Source organism: Bos grunniens, chromosome 29, assembly GCF_055505025.1.
Source record: "Bos grunniens cultivar Pamir isolate PY7600 chromosome 29, Bosgru_T2T1.0, whole genome shotgun sequence".
Taxonomy (NCBI): Eukaryota; Metazoa; Chordata; class Mammalia; order Artiodactyla; family Bovidae; genus Bos; species Bos grunniens.
This window is the reverse complement of record NC_141193.1, coordinates 5,941,274-5,962,784: the sequence shown is the minus strand read 5'-3', so window position 1 is coordinate 5,962,784 and position 21,511 is coordinate 5,941,274. Positions and strand designations below refer to the sequence as shown.

Sequence of the window (21,511 nt, the reverse complement as noted above, 5' to 3'; positions counted from 1 at the left end):
GTGTCTTGGTCCTGGGTTCGTGTCCCAAATTTTTGGGTCCAGAACCCTGGTCTGGTCCAAGTCCAGGCCCAGGCTCTGCCCCCAAGTCCAGGGTTTGGAGTCATGATAGTGGTCTAAGTCGGGGGTGGAATCAAGGTTGGGCTCAGCAACCAAGCTGGGATCAAGGTCATGGTCTGTGGTTGGGATCAGTGTTTGAGGTCCTGGCCCCAAATCTGGATCTGGGGTCCTGTAGGGGGTCAAGGGTCAGCGTCAGGGTCTGGGTGTGAAGGGGGTTGGGTCCAGAATGGTGACCTGAGGTCATGGTCAGTCTGAGATGATGATCCAAGGTCTAGTTCTGGGGGTCCTATTTGGAGTCTGGGGTCAGGAATGTGATCGGGTCTGGTGTCAGGTTTCTGACTGTGTCCAAGGTCAGGGGTCAGGGGTTATAGCTAAAGTCTGAGATCCACGTCCCTGGGAACACATTCTGCAATGCCAGTCTGGGGTCCTTGCTGTGGTCTATAGTGGCCCCTGGGGTCACATTCTGCAATTCCAAGTCAGGGGTCCCGGCAGTGGTCTATCGTGGCGTCTGAGACCCGAATTGTGCCCCGAGTCGTGGTCAATGTCTGGTCTAGGGTCTTCTGCTGGCGAGGGGCCCTGTCGTGTCCCAGGTCAGGGGACAGGTCATGGCCGGTGGGGGCCGTAGGCGGAGAGTCGAGGCCGGGGTGGCCGCGGGGGTCAGGCTCGGTCCAGCCCCGCTGCCTCCAGGGGGCGCCGCCGCCCGCCCGGCCGGCCCCTCGCGGGCTCGCTGGCGCTGTGCGCGGCAGGCGGGGCCGGAGGCGGCGGCGGCGGCGGCGGCTCCGGGGCGCGGGCGGCGGCGGGCGGCGGCGGCGGCCCGACTGCAGTCCCGGCGGGAGCCGAGCGAGCCGGGGCCGGGCCCGAGCCGGCGCCATGGGGCGGCGCCGCCTGTGAGCCGCGCCGAGCGGAGCCGCGGGCGCCAGCGGGGCCGGGCGGGCGGCGGCGCCCGAGGCCGACGGAGCGGCCGGGCCGGGCCGAGCGCGCCGAGCGGAGCGGAGCGGAGCCGAGCGGCGGGAGAGGCCGCCGCCGCCGCCAAGATGGCGGACCTGGAGGCGGTGCTGGCCGACGTGAGCTACCTGATGGCCATGGAGAAGAGCAAGGCCACGCCGGCGGCGCGCGCCAGCAAGAAGATCCTGCTGCCCGAGCCCAGGTGAGGCGGACGCCGCAGCCCCGCGCGCCGGCCCCGCGCCCCGGCCGCCCGGGCGCTGGCCCCGCGATCCCCTCAGCCCCGCGCAGCGCCGGCGTCCGGCAGCCCTGGCCGGACCCCGGCGCCCCCGGCCCTGTGCACCTGAACATCCGGGGCGCCCCAGCGCGGGGGCTTTCCGGCTGCGCGGGCTCCCCGACCCGCCCGGTGCCCCCGGGCCGGCTCTGCCTGCCTCCCTTTCGCTTCACACACTCCGCCTGGCCCCCTTCTCCTTCAGCCCTCTGGCTCCTGCCTTCTTCCCCGGGGGCGCCGTGCACCCCCTTCATCCTCCTCCGGATAGCCCAGGGTACCCCCTTCCCACCGCGGAGTCCCCCGCCTCTGCCTGCCCATCTCCCGGAGCCCGACTGTGTCGTCCATCCTGTCGCTGCCCCGACTCCCAGCACCACCCCCTTTGGGGTTCCACCGGCCCCCACCCTGGCCCCCTCGGGTGGACCCTTCTGTGAGGTTCGGGGCAGACCAGTCTTCCGGGGATCTTCCTCGGTCTTCCCGCGGGCTTGGGGTGGGAATTGAGAGTACTCTGGGGACTGGGGGAGCGGTGGGGAGCAGGGTCCAGTGTGCACCCCATGGCTCTGTCCCTCTCCCCTGGAATTCCTCTTCTGGCAAGAGTCCTGCCTGTGGTACCCCAGGGGTGCTGCTTGCCAGGGGATGTCCCAGCACGCCTGCAGCAGCTGGATCACAGCTGTCTCCTCTCTGTGAGATAACTGACCTGATACCCAAGTTTCACCTGCTCAGGGTTTAGGCGCAGGAGTGGACAGCGTAGGGACGGTAGCTGAGGCTGTCCAGCATGTTATGGCTTCGAGAGTATTTTCCCATCCCTTGAGCCTCGCAACAACCCAGGGGACCAGTCGGTCAGGGGTGGTTTTGTCACCATGGAACAGAAAGGGAAGCTGAAGGCCCAGACATGAGTGGCCTGCCCAGTGTCACAGGTAAGCCAGGGTGGTGCTGGCCACCAGAATCAGGGCTTCTGGCTTGTGGTTCCACGTTGGGTCCACCACTCTAGCCTGAGCCCGGGCCTGGCCATTCTGCCTGAAGAGCCATATGCCCTGCCAGCCAGGACCCTGGGCGCATCCTAGCCGTCCTGGTCTTATGTGACTGTGGGCAAGTCCCTTCCCATTTCTGGGCCTCAGTTTTCTCATCTGTGAAATGTGGATGGTGTGAAATAACGGCTGTGACTCTGTGGCATTCTGAGTGAGTGAAGCGGGGCCCAAACGGGCTTGGGAGGGGTGGGTACCGTGCCAACGTCTCCAGTGCTTTTCTCCTGCCCGTTCACTGGGTTTCGGATTGACTGAACACCAGGCCTGGGAGAGGAAAATTGGTCTGCGTTTTGCAAAGGCTGTTAGGGCCCTTTTTTCTAAGACATTTGCAATCAGATTTCTCAAAACAGGAACCAGACTGACTGCCAGCCGGGGGCTGTCCGGGGAGCAGCGACAGTTAGAACAAAAATGAGTTCAGAAATGACAAAGCCACGAGGGAGGAAATGGGGGAGTTGGCCTCTGGGGCGCCCAGCAGCTCTCCTTGGTGGCCACGGCCTCGAGACCCTCCAGCAGGTTGGACTTCAGCAAAGCGTGAGGCGGGGCTTTTTCTGGAACTCTCTGCGTTTGGGTAATCTCGCCCCAGAATGCATTGCTGGCGGTGGGGCCCCGCCTTGGCTTGGCTCTGCAGGTGTTAGAACCCTGAGAAACAAGATGTTCCTCTTTTTCTGTCCCCATTACACCCTTGATATCGACCGCGTTGAAAGGAGTAGTGGTGGAAATCATGATAATTTATTTATTTCGACATCTGTCATCTCAGCCGATCCAAAAAACCAGCCCGTGAGGTTGGCAAGGTCATGTCTTACATGTAGTAGTTGCTCAAGAAATAGCAGGACCGCGTGGTGTCTGAAAGCAGGGGGGCTGTGAGGTTGAGGGGAGCAGCAGGAGGCCGAGAGCCAGGGGTCAGGGGTCCTCAGGTAGGGTCGCCATCTGGCGGCGCGACCTTGGGTGGATGGCCGGCACCTGAGAGATGCACTCGGGGCCCTCGCCGTGAGCTGAGGCTGGGCAGGGGCTGGGAATCCACACTTTCCACCTCGGAGGGTACGCAGCCCTTTGCCTTATGCTCTGCACACCCCCTGGGGCTGATGCCTCTTGCCCTGAAGATTGTTCTGACTGTATCTTACAGTTGCCAGTTTGCAAAGTGCTTTGTACCCCGTTTTATCCTTTTCACAACCATAGGAAACGGGCACGGCAGGTGGTATTTTCCCACTTAATAAGTCGAAGCATCTGAGGCTCGGAGAGGGGAAGAGACTTGGTTGCAGAGGCGAGGTGGTGTTTGAATTTGGGGTCTCCGGGCTCCCAGGTGCTCTTTCCCCGCTGTGCTTCCTGTCTTCCACACTCCCTTCCGGACCTCTGCGCTCACCCTGGTCCTTCTCTTGAGGAATGTGTGCCAGCTGTCCCCCCATGCCCAGGGAGGGTGGCCTGGAAGCCACGGGGCAGACCCCGTGCCATCAGCTGTCTTGGTTCACAGGGCCCAGCCCCCTCCCCACCTGGGGTCACATCTTCCCCTCAGCCATGATGTTGGGGTCAGGGAGGAAGGCCATGGTTTCCCTAGGACAAGGTGCCATTTGGACCTGTTTCCACCTTGGGGTGGTCCATCTTGGCAGCCTCCCTGTGGCTGGTGCCTGGGTTGTGGCTTGGCTGGGAGCTGCACTGGCTCACAGCTCTGACTTCTCAGGGCTGGGGAACAGGAGCTGTTGGGCACAGGGCCACTTCGAGTTGGCACAGGGGCCTCCCCTTCTGTCACTGTATAGAATCCAAAGGAGACAGACTCATTTCTCGCCCTTCTGGCAGAGGGAGGCAGCTGTGTGGCAGGAGTCCGGAGACCCGGCTTCTAATCACGCTGCAGTGCCAGCTCACCTGGGCCCTAGGGATACCCCTTATCCTGGCCGAGCCTGCCTCAGTTTCCACCTCGGTCCAATGAGGGGGCTGCCCTTGACTGATGGACCCCCCAACACACACCCCCCTACCATGCGCCTTCGGCTCTCAGGGTCTGTGGTGAGTGCCGCTCTCCAGAGAAGCTGCTGTCTGCCTTTCCCAGCAGCGGCCACGGTCCCGCAATGATCGTCATTTGCTTAATATGACCACGGAGGCCTCATGTAATTAATCTCCGGGCTCCTGGCAGAGGAGACCGGCCTGGGCGGTCCCGGGAGATGCCCAGCTCTCCCTGGTGACTGCAGCAGCCCCAGTGGCAGATGTCAGAGCCGGTGCCTCTTGCAGCCTCTCCTTCTCTTGCCTCTTTCTTTCCTGGTCCCTCCCCCCGCCGTGAATTTCCTTCTTCCTGCCCTTTTCTGGCTTCCCTGTCTCCCAGACCCGCGGCTCTTCCTCCACTGCTTCTTCGTTCCTGTTAACTCTTTGCTCCCAGGACTTCCTGCCCTTGGTCTGCGGAGGGAAGAAGCGCAGGCAGTGGTCTCTTGCTTCCTCCTCCCTCCGCTTCTCCCTCACCAGCAGAAACCCTGCTGCTTGCATCCTTTATCCCTTACCCAGAACGTTCCGCTCCAGTAGCAGCATTTTCCCACCCTATTCCTCTGCCTCCAGCCATCCCCCGCCTCCGAAAACAAGATTATCTTTTAGGGCACTCATCCCCTCCAGGTATTCGAAGCTCCCCCCCACCCCCACCCCCACTCTCCCCAGGAATGGGTCTCCAGGACCTCTTTCCCCATCTGTTCTCCTTTCCAGATCATAGGGTTTCACGTTTTTGCCATTAAGTTGCTCGCCCGCCTGCCGTCTCTCAGTAAATGGATTCGAAGGGAGCGTGAGCTTGACAGGTTGGAATCTGTGCCGGGGAATCTGGGCTCTGTCAAGCCAGGAATAACGTGCCCTATTAATGCACGATCAGTCCTTAGTAGTAAACTCCTGGTGACGTCAGGTGTAGGCACAGTCTGGGGCGGCGTTTCCTGCCCGCCGTGGGCACCTGGGGAGGCTGTGCAGAGGGGTCGGGCTGTGTGCACACAGCTGGAGCCTCCAGGATATTATGTTCCTGCCTTGGAACAGACAGCAGAAGCCAAGAGGACCTGAGAGGCTTTGAAGAACACACAACCTCCATCACACCTGCCCTTATTATTACTATTATTTTTGACTGCACTGGGTCTTAGTTAGCACACGAGGAATCTTTGTTGCTGCATGTAAGATCTAGTTCCCTGACCAGGGATCAAACCTGGGCCCCTCTGCGTTGAGCGTGCAGAATCTCAACCCCTGGGCCACTGGGGAAGTCCCACACCTGCCCTTCTTTTTTCCCCGTGGTCCCAAGGGACCAATGTCCTCTGCTGATCACAGAAGACAGAGTTATACTCAAGTTATCCCTCATCTGTTTCAAACAGGAGATACTAAAAAATGAGGCGTTTGGCTGCAGACTTTTCTAAGACAGTAACCTGCCCTCTGCATCGCTGCTAACAGGCAGGGTAGTGTCTCCACTGGCTGAAAAGCAGGGTTTCCGAAGTGGGTTTTCTGATGCTGACGTGTCTGCTGCTCTGTTCTCTGAGCAGGGAGGCCATTCTGGGTTTGGGGTTCCAGATAGCTCTCTTCCTGGGAGTGCAGGGCAGGGAGCCCTGGAAGTTGTTCTGGGTTTGTTGTCACGGGCCGAGAGCAGTGAGCGGCGGGGTGCGACAAGGCCACCGGAGCGTCTTTTCCCGCGAGCCGTCACTTTGTGGCTGCCATGCCTCGGTGGGCTCGCGGGTGCGGTGCCGCATGGTGTCATTTCTCTTCCCTGGCCCCGGACTTGTCCAGAGCTGGCCGATTCGGCCGCAGTTTCCCATTTGGTATGCGGTCCTTCCTCGAGCTCTGAGGATGCTGTCAGCCCTGAGGAGAGTCATTGAGCAATATTCATCAGAAGCCCCCGAGGACTTCCTCATACCGGTTGGCACCATGGTGCCAGGTTTCCTGGAAATGCCCCAGAGGAGTGCCCCGGCCGTGGCGACAGCCTCTGGTCTGCTGGCTTGCCTGCCGTCTCTCCCAGAGCGTGTTGCTTCCTGGCGTGGCTGCCCCCGAGTGCAGAGCCCCCAGGCCAGCTTGCACCGTGGCTCTAGCATGCTGTCACCCAGGAGCACAGGAACCGTGGCCCCTGGCCCTGCCACGTGCCAGCTGGGGCTGCCCCAGCCTGATCGGCACCCACAGCCAGGATACAAGTCCAGGGTCCCCTGGGACCCTGCACCCAGCTCTCCCAAAGAGGCTGGGGGAGGCCCCCGCCTGGTGGGGGCCCCTTTCTCAGGCGGGGACTGGACATTTTCTTGCCACTGGCTTGGTTGGGACTCAGGGTGTGCTGCTTCTCAGTTTCTTCTGTCCTCGATTTCCTCACCATCAAGATGAGCATGTTTGCTCCTGACCCTGAGGTCCCTCCCCATCCACAAAGGCTGCGGTCTGTGACCGAGTGGGCGTCATCTGGGAGGCCGCCGTGCCACAGAGCGAGGGACTTAGCTCTCCCCTTGAACCACGTGGTGCCAGAAAGTGCCGGAAGCTCTCCCGCTCAGCCCTCACCCTGCCGCCCCATCACCCCAGCCCGTGCTGGGGTGGGGGGCCGGAAGTGCTGTCTCCCCGGCCTCCAGGCAGCTCCTACCCAGGGGCCCTTGCTCCTGGCAGGGCAGGTATTGGGCTCTGCCCACGGGGCTCCCCAGGCTGGTCTGTGAGCAGAGTGGAGTTCTAGCCCTTCAGGCTCGGGGAGAGGCTTACAGGCGCAGCCCTGGGGAAGGGTCCCTTTGTAGCCCCACTCCCTGAGGACGTGGCAGCTGTGATCAGATTCTAGAAGGGGGGCTCCCGCCAGGAGAAGGAGGCCTGACGCGATAGGCCGCGTTCTCCTATCGCCGTGCGCTCTCTGCCTTTCCCGGTCAGCTCAGTGCTGGCGATTCAGCGTTTGTTGACATCCTCATTTTACAATGGGGAAGCTGGACATTTAAAGTCTGTAACTTGGCCTGGCCTCTGGGAGGGGGGAAGGAAGAGCCTTTTGAAGCCCAAGCCTGGACACCAGGCAACTGCAGGAACCAGGGCGGCCGAGCCCCTTCCCCCCAGAGGCTGGGAGGCGGAGGGTCCTTCGGGGGCAGGGACGGAGGAATGATGCAGGCACGGGGCTCCCCTGACAGTCCGACGTCCATCTGGGGGCCCGCATGCTCCTGGATATCAGAGTCATTGACCTGGGTGGGGTCAGGAATGCTGCTGTGGGCCCATCGCCACTCAGACTCTGCCAGTATCAGGGCGCGGGGGTAGGAAACAAAGGTGACCCAGCCCAGGAGGCTGCCACCGCCTCCCGTGCCAGCCTGTACTTGCCACCCTGGCAGGAGCGTCCTCCACGACACGCTTTCCTAACCTGCCAGCTCCCTGGGCCCCAGCCCCGTGGGAACAGACAGGAAACCCTAACGTTGCCGCCTGGAGGCCTCCCCTTCAAGGACTGCCGAGGTTGACCTCGTGTTTGGTTCGGGTTGGGGCTGGGGGGTTGTTTATTTTATTTAGAAAACATTTTTTTCTTTTTAAGGAAGAAAGTGAAGTGCTGCGGGCTGGGAAGAATGCTGTGGCCATCCACTCTGTGCGGTCTTCTGAGGGAGGCGGGGTGTAGCTTGCTGTGCCCGAGGCCCAGCCGGCAGCAGGCAGAGCCCCTGGGAGGGAGGAGGAGGTCTATGCCCGGCATGGTGCCCAGAGAAGAGCTGCTGGCTCTGCTGGCTCTCAGGCAGACCCTTGGAGAGCCCGTTTCCCTGGCCTTGGTGTGTCCAGCCTACAGGGCCCCGCAGAGGGAAGTGGAGGCCCTGCTCCCAGCTGGGCATTCCCATCGTGTGCCACCTTTGCTGAGCCTGGGCCAGTACTGCTGGTTCCTGGGGGGTGGGGCGGAGCTTCCCCGTGACTGTTGCCGAGGCCGTACCCAGCTGCCCCATGGGGTCATCTGATAGGCTGGTGTCGCTCTGCCTGTCACCCACACCTACCTGTCTCTGGACATGCCCCTGACCACCCCTCTGACCGTCCCCCTCCGTGGAGGATCAACATTCTGTGATACGTCTTTCTTGCTCGTTACCATCCCCTTCCATAGACCAAGAGGTCCTGAAACCCAGGAATGGGATGTGGACACAGAGACCCAGGAGCTGAACCGCAGAGCGGTTGAGGGCCCAGCCCTCCTGTCTGCCTCCCAGGAGAAATCTGGCCCCCGTGGGATCCCCGGGGCCACACACCCCTACCTCCTGGCTGCTTGGTCTCGTGGACCTGCTGAGCCTCCGTTACCTTGGACTGGGCCCCCCTGCTGTGCTCCAGCCAGCACATCGCCCAGCCTGTGTCCTCGTCCAAACGGGAGGCCCTGAGCTGCCCTCCGCCAGGCTGGGGGCCCGAAGGGATGGGCGCACGCTGCGGCCCGCAGCCTCCCTGGGCTCCCATCTCTAGTTTGCAGGCCCGGGGCAGGGGCTGGATCTTGCTCAGTGTCACAGATTTTTAAACTCCTGATGTGTGTTAAGTGCTTGGGGGGCTTTTGGGGTCGGGTCTCGCTTCCTGAGTCCCTGCAAGTCCCACAGGACCAGGGAGCCGTGTTCTTGGAGGAGGCTGGTGGTGACTGTGAGTAGGTATGTGGCCCCCAGGAGGGAGGCTGTGCCAGCCTGGCTCAGGGCCACTGCCCAGCCTTGGAGTCCCCACGGCCGTGGAGGGCGTCCTCGCTTTCTGGGACGGAACCGGCTCTGAAGTGGTAGCTCAGGGCCACTGGGCCCCTGGCCCTCAGCTGGGGCTCTTGTCCGTCGGAGTTCAGAATGGGGACACAGAGGGCCATCTGGGTCATCGGCACCCTGCTCTCCTGGTGGAGACAGTTCTCAGGGAGGGTCACAGGGCCTCTGAGCTCCTAGGATTGCGGCTCCAGGCCTGTGCTCACAGTGGTTCTGTGTGTGCCCGCATTGCCTTGGGTGGCCCGAGTGCAGGCAAGGGCCTGGCCAGGTCAGGGCTGGACCTCCACCCTGACCCCCTCAGAAGGGAAGGGCAGGAGTCGCCCCACCTGCGAACCTAGGTTAGGGCTAGGGCCTGGGCAAGGTCTGCTGGTTACGCTGGCCTTCTGACCTCAGGCCCCCTCTCTGATGGGGCCTCGAAAACCCCAGCTGGTCTTGTCAGTTCTGTCCATCCGTCTATCCGCCAGCCCCAGCCTCCTCCCACCCCAGCTGGTTTCAACCCTCCTTCCTGGCCCCGTGTCATCAGATACCTGGGCTTCCCCCCGTGGTACCTCCAACAGAGCCCGTCCACTCACCCGCCGCCCAACCGAGCTTCCCAAGTGTGGTCTGTTGAGCCTCCTCCCTGCCCAGTGGCTCATCCTGGGCCAGGCCTCCCGTGCCTGTCCCCACATCCACCACCTGCCCTGGGCTTCGCCACCTGTGCACATTCTGTTTGCATTTGAGGAACCCAGTGAAGTTCCGCCTCCTCCACGCGACCTCTCCAATGGCCTAGAACGTTCTTTCCTGCCTGAGTCTCCTCCAACCGACTGGGCCCCACGCAGTTTGTCTCATGTTGTCTAATTTCATGGAATCACAGATGCAGGACCGGTGCCCTGGGCGGGCCTCCCCGGGGGGCAGGGCTGCATGGCGCCTTCCGGCAGGTGGTGGGCAGCAGGGCCCTGTGCTGGACTCCACGAGACAGGCAGGGATACGGAGACGTGGGCACACAGCGTCCTTTTCACCTGTGACCTGCTGATGGCCCCCCATATCCTGAGGCCCTGTGAACATGTCGAGAGCTAGGTGGGACCGCAGCCAGTGGCTGGGCGGGACGGCAGGTGGCCCAGGAAAGGAGAGGAGGGGAGACCAAGCTGCCACTGAGGCATGAAGCCTGGTCAGGTGTGACTTTCCCAGAGCGCTCGGTGTTGGGGGTGAGATAACCGGGGGCGGGGAGTGTGATAACCTGGGCTTCCGCGGTCACAGGGGCAGCCCCCCTCCTCCGCTGCCCTGGAGGCAGCTCAGGGCCAGGGGTCTTACTTTAGATATTAGGGACAAGGGAGCTGAGGCCTGACTTTTTTTTTTTTTCCCCCAATATTGAAATATAATCTACATGACAGAAAATTCATCATGCTGAAGTGCTGAAGTCAGTGGATTTCAGTACATTTACCATGTTGTGCAGCCCTCATCACCGCCTAACTCCAGAACATTTCCATCACCTTATAAAGAAACCCTGGCCCATTAGAAGTTATTCCTCTTTTCTTCTCCAGCTTTTGACACTCACTCATCTACTTTCTGTCTGTAGATTTGCCCCTTCTGGACTTGTGGTATAAATGGAATCATATAATGTGTGGGATTTGGTGACTGTTACTTGGTGGAACACTCTGAGGTCGGTCCATACCATGGGGCACACGTATACCAGCCTTTCACTCCGTTTCATGGTTAAGCAGTATCCCGTTGTGAGGATGGGCTGTATTTTCGTGATCCATCATCTGCTGATGGGTGAGGCCTGGCTTTTGAGGTTCGGCCAACTCCCTGAAGCCAGCACAAGGAAGGGCTGGGACCAGACTTCCGAGCAGCCACCTGCTGGTCACCCTAGCTTTGGAAGACGGAGCTTTGGTGGGCAGACAGGCTCCCTCGGGTCCCACTGGTGTGACCCACGGTCAGGTCCAACAGAGTGGCTGCCTTCCTGGAAGGGAGCTTGACACCCACCGGCAGTGCCCTCCACTCCGGATTCCGGGGGAGGAAGCAGCCACCCTCCAGGGGAGCAGGGCCAGCAGGCCTGGCAGGAGCCATGGGGGCTCTGGGTCACCCCCGCCCCCGCTGTCTTCCAGCATCCGCAGCGTCATGCAGAAGTACCTGGAGGACCGGGGCGAGGTGACTTTTGAGAAGATCTTCTCCCAGAAGCTGGGTGAGTATGGTGGGGGCTCTGCCAACCTGAGCGTCCGCCCCACCTCCCGGTCCGGCTGCCAGGCCAGGGGGTGGGGGCAGGAGGCCCCTGGGGCCGCCTTTGTGCGGCACCCCAGCTGACCAGGCTGTGTGCCCCCCTCTCTGCCAAGAGATCTCCCGTCCACCATGGGGGAAGCACAGGGCAGCAAGCGAGCCCCGCTGCTGGTGGCAGGGCCGGGACCCAGCGTCTCCCAGCCCCTGGCTGTTGCTCCGGGAGGCCCCTGATGCGGGGTGGGGGCCCAGCAGTCTTCCAGGGCCGCCAGGGAAGTTCCTCCTTTGGGGTTTTTGTTTTCGAGAGTTGCAGCTTCCCCTTGGCGCAGGCACAGCTGCTGGGGCCGTTGGTGGAACTGACAGGAAGGGGCGGGGCCCTTCCTGTGGCGCCTGCCGTGCTGTGGTCTCCCCCGCCCCCATGGCCCTCTTTGTGAGCAACCTGCGCTGGCAGGCCCCTGGGCCGCCTCCTCCAGGGCCCCGGCCTTAGAGGTGGGCACCCGGGGAAGGGGGCGGCGGGGCCCGGGGAAGCAGGCTCGGGCCGCACATAACTCTGACTCGGCCTTTCCGGGACAAGGGACCTCGGCTCTGAAATGGGAGTGGCCTGGCCCAGAGGTCAGGCTTAGGGAGTCTGTGTGTCAAGGAAGCCTGCAGCATGGGTCCCCTGCCTGGGCTGTGTGACCTTGGGCACATCGCTGCCCCTCTCTGAGCCTCACCTGAGAGCTAGCATTCTGGAGCCCCACTGCGCAAGACTGTTGGACAACAGGCCCAGGTGCGGTGGTGGCGATGAAAAGCCCCTCACCCACTGGGAAGCCGAGGGCTCGCATTCCTCAAGGTCCACTGTTAAAAGGCCCATCCGCCCTTACCAGAAGCCGTGGCCGAGAGCTCTGGCAGAGGGGATAGGGCCCCCAGAGGTGTGCACAGTCACCCGGCTAAGCCTGGGCACCCATGTCGGGCTACAGGGAGTTGGGACCACCCTTCCTTCTGCTGGCCCTGCAGGGCTGCTCTGGGGCCCGGCCCCTGGCCCGAGTCGTCCAGGGTCTCCTGCCCACCTTTCCTGCAGCCCGTCTCATCCCCTCCTGTCCCCAGAGGCTGTGCTCTCTGGGGCCCTCTGCTCGCACCCTCTGGCCTTCCTTCCCAGGACCTGCCACTGGGCAGAAGAGCCCTGAGTTCTACTCAGGTTGCCACGTACCACCTGCCTGACAGGTCTCCCTCGGTTTCTCCCACTGGACCTGCCGCCCCTGTCCACCTGTTTCAAGTGGCAGCTGTGAGAGCCAGCCTGATGATGGACGGGGGGTATAAGGTCCAGGAGTCTCTTTGGTTGGTGGTGACCTCCAAGGCCACCTTGCCCAGCCTCCATCCGGGGCAGGGACCACCTCTGCCACCTCCTTGGCCAGTTCTGCCCAGGAAGCACCAAGCCCACACCCACCACCATGATGGCACGGCCTCTGTGGGACTATGACTCAGCCTGACACAAAACACTTCCTTTCAGGGTACCTGCTTTTCCGAGACTTCTGCCTGAAGCACCTGGAGGAGGCCAAGCCCTTGGTGGAGTTCTACGAGGAGGTGAGGCTGGGCTGGCCTGGCCCTGCTGCACGTGGGGAAAGGGAGGGGCTTGGGCTGCTTTCATTGGACCTGTAAGACAGTCCCGTGCCCCGCTGGGCCAGGGCTCACCTGTGGGGATCTTGTCCTCTAGATCAAGAAATACGAGAAGCTGGAGACAGAGGAGGAGCGCCTGGTCTGCAGCCGAGAGATCTTCGACACGTACATCATGAAGGAGCTGCTGGCCTGCTCACATGTGTGTGCCTGGGGCCCGGGTGCGGGCCTGGGCGTGGGGACAGGAGGGCTGGCCCCATGGAGAAGTCACTCGCCTTTCCCTCCTTCCCCAGCCTTTCTCGAAGAGCGCCATCGAGCACGTCCAGGGCCATCTGGTGAAGAAGCAGGTGCCTCCGGATCTCTTCCAGGTGTGTGCTTGGCTTGTCCCTGCTCCCGCCCAGCCCAGCGGGGGTCCCCCGCAGGCGGCACAGGTCCTGGAGCCTGGTCGGCTCCTGTTGTGGCTCAGTCACCCACCTCCCACTCCCTCCCTTAGCCATATATTGAAGAAATTTGCCAGAACCTCCGAGGAGACGTGTTCCAGAAATTCATCGAGAGGTGAGAGCGGGGCACGTGCAGGAGCAGAAGGTGGGAAGAGGCCGCTCTGAGAAGGGGTGCGGATGCCCTGGAGGAGAGCAGCCGGCCTGCTTCAGTGCCCAGCGTGTGGGCACCTGGACCTGTCTATACCCCAGTGCGGCGACTCCTAAGATGTCGCCACTCCCCCACTCCTGCCCCACCCTTCTCAGCACTAGGCACCTCAAAGCCCACCCGTGTCTAAAGGGAGCGAGGGACCAGCCATGTGTCTTTCCCCCCATGGAATATCTAGCCCCTTGCTGGACCCACTGGGGATGAGAAATATCAGGCTGGTGGTAAGGATGGGCACAGGAGGACACACTGCCCACTCCTCTGCCCCCTGTGGCCAGCCTGGAAGGTGTTCCTTGATGTGTCCCAGCTGCCCGGCCATGGCATAGGGGCTTTACCGGGAGTGAGTGGTGTTTGAGTGGTGTGTCACTGGATGTATGCGAGGAGGGAAACGAGATGAGCCTAGTTGTGGATGTGGTAGCAGGAAGTCGGGGTCAGATGGGAAGATCTCACCTTGAAGTTTATCTGATCCAAGCAGAAACCCAAAGACCGATAACAGTGCTGGCATTGCCGGGAGGGGGGTGGGGGCAGCCTGGTCTGGCATTCTTCCTGGCAGGCCCGGAAGAGGACCCTGAGGCTTGGGAGGGAGCCCAGGCAATAGCAGTGGGTGGGGCCAGCTTGCCCCCAGCATCAATTTCACTCACTTTCTAAGGCTCAGCTGAGCTTGGGTTCTTTCTTCTCTTGCAGCGATAAATTCACACGATTTTGCCAGTGGAAGAATGTAGAGCTCAACATCCACGTGAGTGGGCTGGGTGGGCGTGCAGAGCCCTCTCCCTGCTGCTCCTCCCCAGGGCCCCTGGGCGGCGGGGGGAGTCTACCGTCAACCCCCAGGGGCGGCTGTGGGGTTGGTGCTGGAACCCCAATGCAGATGGTTCCAGGCAGGGTGGCACTTGGGAAGGGTGACGGTGGCCCTGGGTCAGGGGCCTTGGGGGAACCCCCTGCTGCTCCCGGGTTGGGGCCTGGGCAGCCTGCAGTGACCCCCCGGCTGCCACCCCCCGCAGCTGACCATGAACGACTTCAGTGTGCACCGCATCATCGGGCGAGGCGGCTTCGGTGAGGTCTACGGCTGCCGGAAGGCCGACACGGGCAAGATGTGAGCACCGGGTCCACTGCCTCGGGTGGGACACCTGAGGGGGAGGAGGGCCCCGGGGGCGCCCTGAGGACCGCCCACACCCCACTGCGCCCCTGGGCCTGCACTGAAGGTGCCGGTGGACCGACTGAGGGACCGGCCCCTCTCCCACAGGTACGCCATGAAGTGTCTGGACAAGAAGCGCATCAAGATGAAGCAAGGGGAGACTCTGGCCCTGAACGAGCGCATCATGCTGTCGCTCGTCAGCACCGGGGTGAGCGGCAGCCCGCCCCACCTCGGCCCCGGCTCCGAACCAAGTGCAGTCTGCGCTGACCTCTCCTTCCACCCCTCCTAGGACTGCCCGTTCATCGTCTGCATGTCATACGCCTTCCACACACCGGACAAGCTCAGCTTCATCCTGGATCTCATGAACGGTGAGTGCCTGGCCTGGCCCCAGGTGGACCTCGGGGCTGGGGGCTGGGGTGGGAGCTGAGCGCCCCTCCCCCCCCCGCGGGCTGCCTCCCTCAGGCGGGGACCTGCACTACCACCTGTCCCAGCACGGGGTCTTCTCCGAGGCCGACATGCGTTTCTACGCCGCCGAGATCATCCTGGGCCTGGAGCACATGCACAACCGCTTCGTGGTCTACCGGGACCTGAAGGTGAGGTGCCGCCCCGCCCTCCTCCTGCCGTGGCCCCGCCACTGTATGTCGTGCCCCGCCCTCCTCCCGGCCTGGCTCCTCCCCTCTTCATGCCCCGCCCTCTTCCTTGCCTGGCTCCTGCCTTCCGCACCCCCCACAACGCCCCCAACCCAGGGCCCTGTCTCTGGACACCCTTACCTCTAGACAGCCACCCGGCTGGCATGTTGCCCCGCCGGGTCCTGTCCTGAGCTGCTCACTGAGCCTCCTCCACAGCCGGCCAACATCCTGCTGGACGAGCACGGCCACGTGCGCATCTCAGACCTGGGCCTGGCCTGTGACTTCTCCAAGAAGAAGCCTCACGCCAGTGTGTGAGTGCCCCAGCCCCACGCCCTCTTCCCGCACCCTCCGACCCACCCACTCATAGCCTCCTTACTCCGCCAGGGGCACCCACGGGTACATGGCTCCCGAGGTTCTACAGAAGGGTGTGGCCTACGACAGCAGCGCCGACTGGTTCTCCCTGGGCTGCATGCTCTTCAAGCTGCTGCGAGGGTGAGCAGGCTGTCCCAGGGCGGGTGCACAGGACAGAAACAGGCTCTCCCCCAGGCCAGGAAGGAGGCTGGGGTTGGGTGGGGGCCCCCTGCCGCCTGGCTGACAGGGGTGGCACCATCCCTGGCTTTGGCAAGGATCATTCATGGGCTTCCCAAGTGGCACTAGTGGTAGAGAACCCGCCTGTCAGTGCAAGAGATGTAAGAGATGCAGGTTCGGTTTCCGGGTCAGGAAGATCCCCTGGAGGAGGGCATGGCAAGTTCAGTTCAGTCGCTCAGTTGTGTCCGACTCTTTGCAACCCACTCCAGTATTCTTGCCTGGAGAATCCCCAAGGACAGAGGAGCCTGGGGGGCTACACTCTATAGGGTCGCACAGAGTCAGACATGACTGCAGTGACTTAGCAGCAGGCACTCATGCAGCCTGCCTCAGTTTGCACATTCCTGTTCTCTGACCTTGGACTTTGGCCCTTCTTGCCCAGGCATAGCCCTTTCCGGCAGCACAAGACCAAAGACAAGCATGAGATCGACAGAATGACATTGACAATGGTGCGTGGAGGGTACCAACCCGGGTTGGCTGGGTGGAGCTCATGAGGGGCCGTAGTGCAGCTGGGGTCTCCTGTAGGCATCAGGGTCTCGGCTGCCAGCAGCCCACCCTCTGGCCTCTGGCCCCGTTGGCTCTCCCTTCCCCACATTGTCAGAGCAAACATGCCTGCTAGGGGCATCTGGAAGCTCTCCATCTGCCGGGGGCCTGGACCCGCCTGCCACTGCCTCATGCAGCCTCAGGAGGCCCAGAGCTGTGATGGGGGCCGGGGTGGGCCTCTGCCAACATCCCCTCCTCCTCCCTGCAGGCTGTGGAGCTGCCTGACTCCTTCTCCCCTGAGCTCCGCTCCTTGCTGGAGGGGCTGCTGCAGAGGGATGTCAACTGGAGGCTAGGCTGCCTGGGCCGAGGGTGAGTGCCCGCGACCCCGGCCATCACCCCAGGCCTTCCCGCCCTGCTGGGTGATGTCCACACTGCGTGTCTAGGCCTCTGCAGGGGTTACTGGGGCAGCCTGCCCGAGCCTCTGCCCGTGTCCCTCTGAGGACAAGGGCTGTGTTTTGTCACTGGAGCCCCTCCACTCCGTGGTCCCAGCCTCCTTGGCAGAGTTCACAAGGTGGGGCTAGGGCAGCCCTGCCCGTTGTTCCAAGGTGGAGGGTGCGTGCCGTACAGCTGCTGGGGGTGGGCGCAGACCCAACAAAGATAATGTTGCTAATGATGATGACAGCAGCTTTCTATGTTTATTAAACATTTACTAAGCACTGGGCGTGATGTTGCAAGATTCCCAGTATTAAACTCACCACAGCCCTATGCCGTGGAGACTGCTGTTCTCCCCATTTTAAAGATGAGGAAACAGGCTGAGGTTTAAGGAACTTACCCAAGGTTGCAGAGCCAGAGCGTGGCTAAACCAGCAGTTACACCTAGGTCACCTGTCCCACAGCCCAGACCTCGCCCCCCCCCAACCTGGGTGGTGCCAAGCCCCAGTGATCCTCTCTTCCCACAGGGCCCAGGAGGTGAAGGAGAGCCCCTTCTTCCGTTCCCTGGACTGGCAGATGGTCTTTTTACAAAAGGTAACAGCCCAGAGCCGGGACCAGGCGGGGTGCTCGGGAGCCCCTGCTGGGTGCTGATGCCTAGCCCCTGTTCCACCACAGTACCCTCCCCCGTTGATCCCCCCACGAGGGGAGGTGAATGCAGCCGACGCCTTCGACATTGGCTCCTTCGATGAGGAGGACACAAAAGGAATCAAGGTACAGGGCCTGGCCTGGCCTCCCAGCCCTGAGCACGGCTGGCAGTGTCCTCCGTCCTCTGGCCCTATGAGATCCCCGTGCCAGCCCCATCTGCTTGGTGGGCCTCGGCTCCTCCTCCCCACACGTCCCCGGGGGTGGCCATTGGACCAGACCACCATGTTCCGGGCCCTGCAGCTGAGCTGGCCTGTGGCTGACAGCCGTCCCTTCTCCACCCTCTTGGTGAAGCTACTGGACAGTGACCAGGAGCTCTACCGCAACTTCCCCCTGACCATCTCGGAGCGGTGGCAGCAGGAGGTAGCAGAGACTGTCTTTGACACCATCAATGCTGAGACGGACCGGCTGGAGGCCCGCAAGAAAACCAAAAACAAGCAGTTGGGCCACGAGGAAGGTGAGGGTCAGCAGCTGCTGTGGGCGCCCACTTCCCCCTCTAGAGATGGGAAGCAGGCTCAGGTTCAGCCGGGGTCCCTGCCAGAGAGCAGCTGATCCAGGACTCAGACCCGGCTCGTGCGGCCGGCTGAGTTCTCTCTTGCTCTCTCGCATCAGACTACGCCCTGGGCAAGGACTGCATCATGCATGGCTACATGTCCAAGATGGGCAACCCCTTCCTGACCCAGTGGCAGCGGCGGTACTTCTACCTGTTCCCTAACCGGCTCGAGTGGCGGGGCGAGGGCGAGGCCCCGGTAAGGAGCAGCCGGGGCCCTGGAACCCCTGGGGGTGGGCGGGCCAGCCAGGGGGTGGGGGGGCAGTCCCAGGCCCTCACCGCCGGCTCCCGCCCTGCAGCAGAGCCTGCTGACCATGGAGGAGATCCAGTCGGTGGAGGAGACGCAGATCAAGGAGCGAAAGTGCCTCCTCCTCAAGATCCGAGGTGGCAAGCAGTTTGTCCTGCAGTGCGATGTGAGTGGGGACTCGGGGTGGGGCCGGGGCAGGTCCAGAATGGCTGGGGCGGGGTCGGATGGGGCGGGGCCAGAGTGTGGCTGGGGCGGGGCCAGACGGGCCGGCTCCGCCTAACTACCGGGTGTGCGCGCAGAGTGACCCAGAGCTGGTGCAGTGGAAGAAGGAGCTTCGAGACGCCTACCGCGAGGCCCAGCAGCTAGTGCAGCGGGTGCCCAAGATGAAGAACAAGCCGCGCTCGCCCGTCGTGGAGCTGAGCAAGGTGCCACTGATCCAGCGCGGCAGTGCCAACGGCCTCTGACCCGCCCGCTAGCCCGGTCGCCCTCCTGCCCGCCCGCCTTTTATAAACCTTTAATTTATTTTGTTGAATTTTTATTATTTGTTTTCCCGCCAAGCGGAAAAGGTTTTATTTTGTAATTATTGTGATTTCCTGTGGCCCCAGCCTGGACCAGCCCCCAGGGAGGGGCCCGCTTGCCTTGGCTCCCGCTGCCACCCACCCAGCCACTGTCCAGCCACCTCACCCTGCCCCCAGGGGCCTCTGCTCCCGGTGTCTTCCCCACACGGGGAGAGCAGCAGCCCCCAGCGCCCTCCCGCCCTTCCCCAGGGATGGTCGCCTGGAGTTGGGCCTGCCGTCCCCTCTCCCCAGCTCTGTGCCCACAGCACAGCTGGGTGGCCCGGCGGCCCCACCCAGGGAGGCTGCAGCACAAGGAGGCTACTTGAAGCTCCCACCGCGGCCCCTCCTGCATCGACTGGGACACAGGCCTGCACTGACCTGCCCTCCAGCCAGTCGGTAGATAAGGGAGCCTGTGGACTCGCTGAGCCCAGGGCCTCCCACGTGACTTAGGCTCCTGCACCCTTTCTTGGGAAGAGCCCCCGTTTCACTGGCTGCCTCCACATGCACCTTCCCTGGACACAGTGGGACCTGGCCAGGAGGGTGGCATTGGCAGTGGCTGCTGCTGCCCCCACCCCAGTCCCCTCTTCTTCCCACCCAAGCGCCCAGGCTCAGGGACCACAGAAAGGCACCTTTGGGGCTGTGCCACGCTGGCCTCGATTGGCCCTGAGCCCCCTCCCCTGGGCTGGGCAGGGCCTCTTCTGCTCAGAACCGTCGGGGACTGGCCTGGGCCAGCCAGACAGCACAGTGCGAGGGGCGGGTGGGGCAGCCCTCCCCACTCCAGGTTGCTCAGCGCCCCTCGCTGTCCAGCCCCACGTCCTGTCAGTGCCACCACCCCCAGGGCGCCACCTCGCCCGCAGCATGCCCCCTCGTGCCAGTCGCTGCCGTGTGGTGTCGCGCCCTCCCCTGGGGCTGGGTCGGCAGGCCCTCCCCTCCCATCTACACTCCCCGGGGCATTCCTTTGCCGATTTTTGAATGTGATTTTAAAGAGTGAAAAATGATACTATGCGTTTTTATAAAAAATAGTGCCTGACTCCTTGGCTATGTCAGACTCTTTTTGTGCCCGAGGGTCATTTTCAGCCTCCCCCAGGGGTGGGGCCGGAGGAGGGAAGGTCTTGGTGGCGCCAGATCTCCTCCGCCTTCAGGGCAGGCACTCACAGCCTGGGGAGGGGTGGGAGTGGCTCGCACCCTGCCTGTCCCATCCTGGGGGACCAGAAGGGAGTCTTCTGCCCACTGCCTGGGAAGCAGGAGGAGGTGCCTGCAGGTTGGTGCTTAGTGTCCTGTTTGGACTGGCCGGGCATCTAGCCCGCTGGGGCCCGCACTGAGGGCACTGCTGTGGACAGATGAACACCTCTGCCCTGGGGGCCACACACGCAGCCTCCGGCCTCAGCCTCTGGCTTCAGCCTAACCCCTGGCCTTGCAGCTCAGCCTCCAGTAGAGGTCCCTGAAGCCTGAGCGATCCCCCAGCACCAGGCTTCACATACCCAGAGGCAATGTTCAACTTTCTCCGCACACCTCTGCTGTCTAGGCCCCCATGGGTGATGTCGCTGCTGCCCTTTCCATGCAGGGCTCTGCTGGCAAGGACTCAGGGCCCCAAGGAGTTCCGAAGGAAATGGCTTTTGAGCTGGGCCTCCAGCACTGGGGTGGACGAGGTGGGGAGGACATTTCTGATGCAGGGAAGGGTCCAGCGGTCAGGAGTGGCTCAGGTTGGCAGCAGTATTGTGGGAAGGAAGCAGGCCTGGGAGGCCCTGAATGCCAGGCTAAAGCCAACCCAGAGTCCAGGGGCACCTAGTGACTGCAGCACAAAAATGGGAATGGAGATGGAGTCTGAACCTGGATAGGCTCTCGGGAATCCTTGAAGGTTCTGGACGGGCTGGGTGGTGACTGGACGGCTGACTGCAGAACTAGTTGCTGGTTACACGTGCAGGGTGTTCAGAAGGAGACAAGTCAGGGAGTCAGGGGAAGGGGCCGTGATTCTGTCCAGGGAAGAGATGGCATAATGACGGTGGTGGTAGTGCAAAGAGGCCAGATGGAAAGAACGTGGCCCAGCGGGAAGGGGCAGGACTTGGGGACGAGAGAGGTTGGAGCCCATGATGCTACACCAGGAGGGCCCTGCTGTCACTCAGAGCCACGATAGGGAGCAGAGCTGGCCAGAAGGGAGGAGGGTGGACGTGGCTGCATGTGGCTTGAGACCTGCTAATGGACTGCATGGGCCTTCAGGCACAGAGGGGTCCCAGAAGGAGCTGAAATGTGGTCCTAGAGGTGGCACCAGGGTGACATTGGAACAGATAGGCTTTCAGCTGGGAGAATCCTGATTTGGGAGTCAGGAGGAGTCCTGGAAAAGGTTTGAGAAGACAACGACATTAGGAGTCAAGGACCGGTAGGGAGTTGTGTTCAAGGCTGCAGAAATCAGGACAGGCTGGGCCTGAGACAGTCCAGTTAGATTTGGGGTGAAGAGGGCTTGGGGATGGGGTAGCACTTTTTAAGGAAAGTGGAGGCTAGAAAGAGCTGCAGCAGTGGTGGCCGGTAGGGCCTGATTATATATATTTTTTTTTTTATTAAAAAAATTTTTTTAACACCAAAACCATTTGTATTGGGGTATAGCCAATTAACAATGTTGTGGTAGCTTCAGGTGAACAGCAAAGGGCCTCAGCCATACATACACATGTATGTATCCATGCTCTCCCAAACCCTCCCCCATCCAGGCTCGCACATTACACTGAGCAGACTTCCAGATGCTATGCAATAAGTCTTTGTCAGTTATCTATTTTCAATATAGCAGGGTGTACATGACCTTCCCAAAGTCCCTAAGTATCCCTTCCCCCAGCAACCATAAGTTTGTCTTCTAAATCTGTGAGTCTCTT

The 21,511-nt window shown here is 62.0% G+C and overlaps 1 protein-coding gene across 2 annotated transcripts; it reads left to right on the top strand.

Moving 5' to 3' along the window:
* Positions 1-817: 817 nt before the first annotated feature.
* GRK2 (G protein-coupled receptor kinase 2) lies at positions 818-19,680 on the top strand. 2 transcript variants are annotated; one of them, XM_086385424.1, is made up of 21 exons: positions 818-1,204; positions 10,994-11,070; positions 12,589-12,662; positions 12,793-12,894; positions 12,986-13,060; positions 13,186-13,247; positions 14,019-14,070; positions 14,333-14,424; positions 14,575-14,674; positions 14,756-14,834; positions 14,929-15,059; positions 15,312-15,406; positions 15,480-15,587; positions 16,063-16,129; positions 16,432-16,532; positions 17,122-17,188; positions 17,270-17,365; positions 17,591-17,753; positions 17,909-18,045; positions 18,149-18,259; positions 18,393-19,680. In XM_086385424.1, exons 1-21 carry the CDS (start codon positions 1,092-1,094, stop codon positions 18,555-18,557), a joined length of 2,067 nt encoding a protein of 688 aa, XP_086241550.1. In that variant the 5' UTR covers positions 818-1,091; the 3' UTR covers positions 18,558-19,680. The 2 variants fall into 2 exon arrangements, with proteins under 2 accessions (XP_086241550.1, XP_086241549.1); XM_086385423.1 differs by having other exon boundaries at positions 820-1,204; positions 18,146-18,259.
* The last annotated feature ends 1,831 nt before the right edge of the window (positions 19,681-21,511 follow it).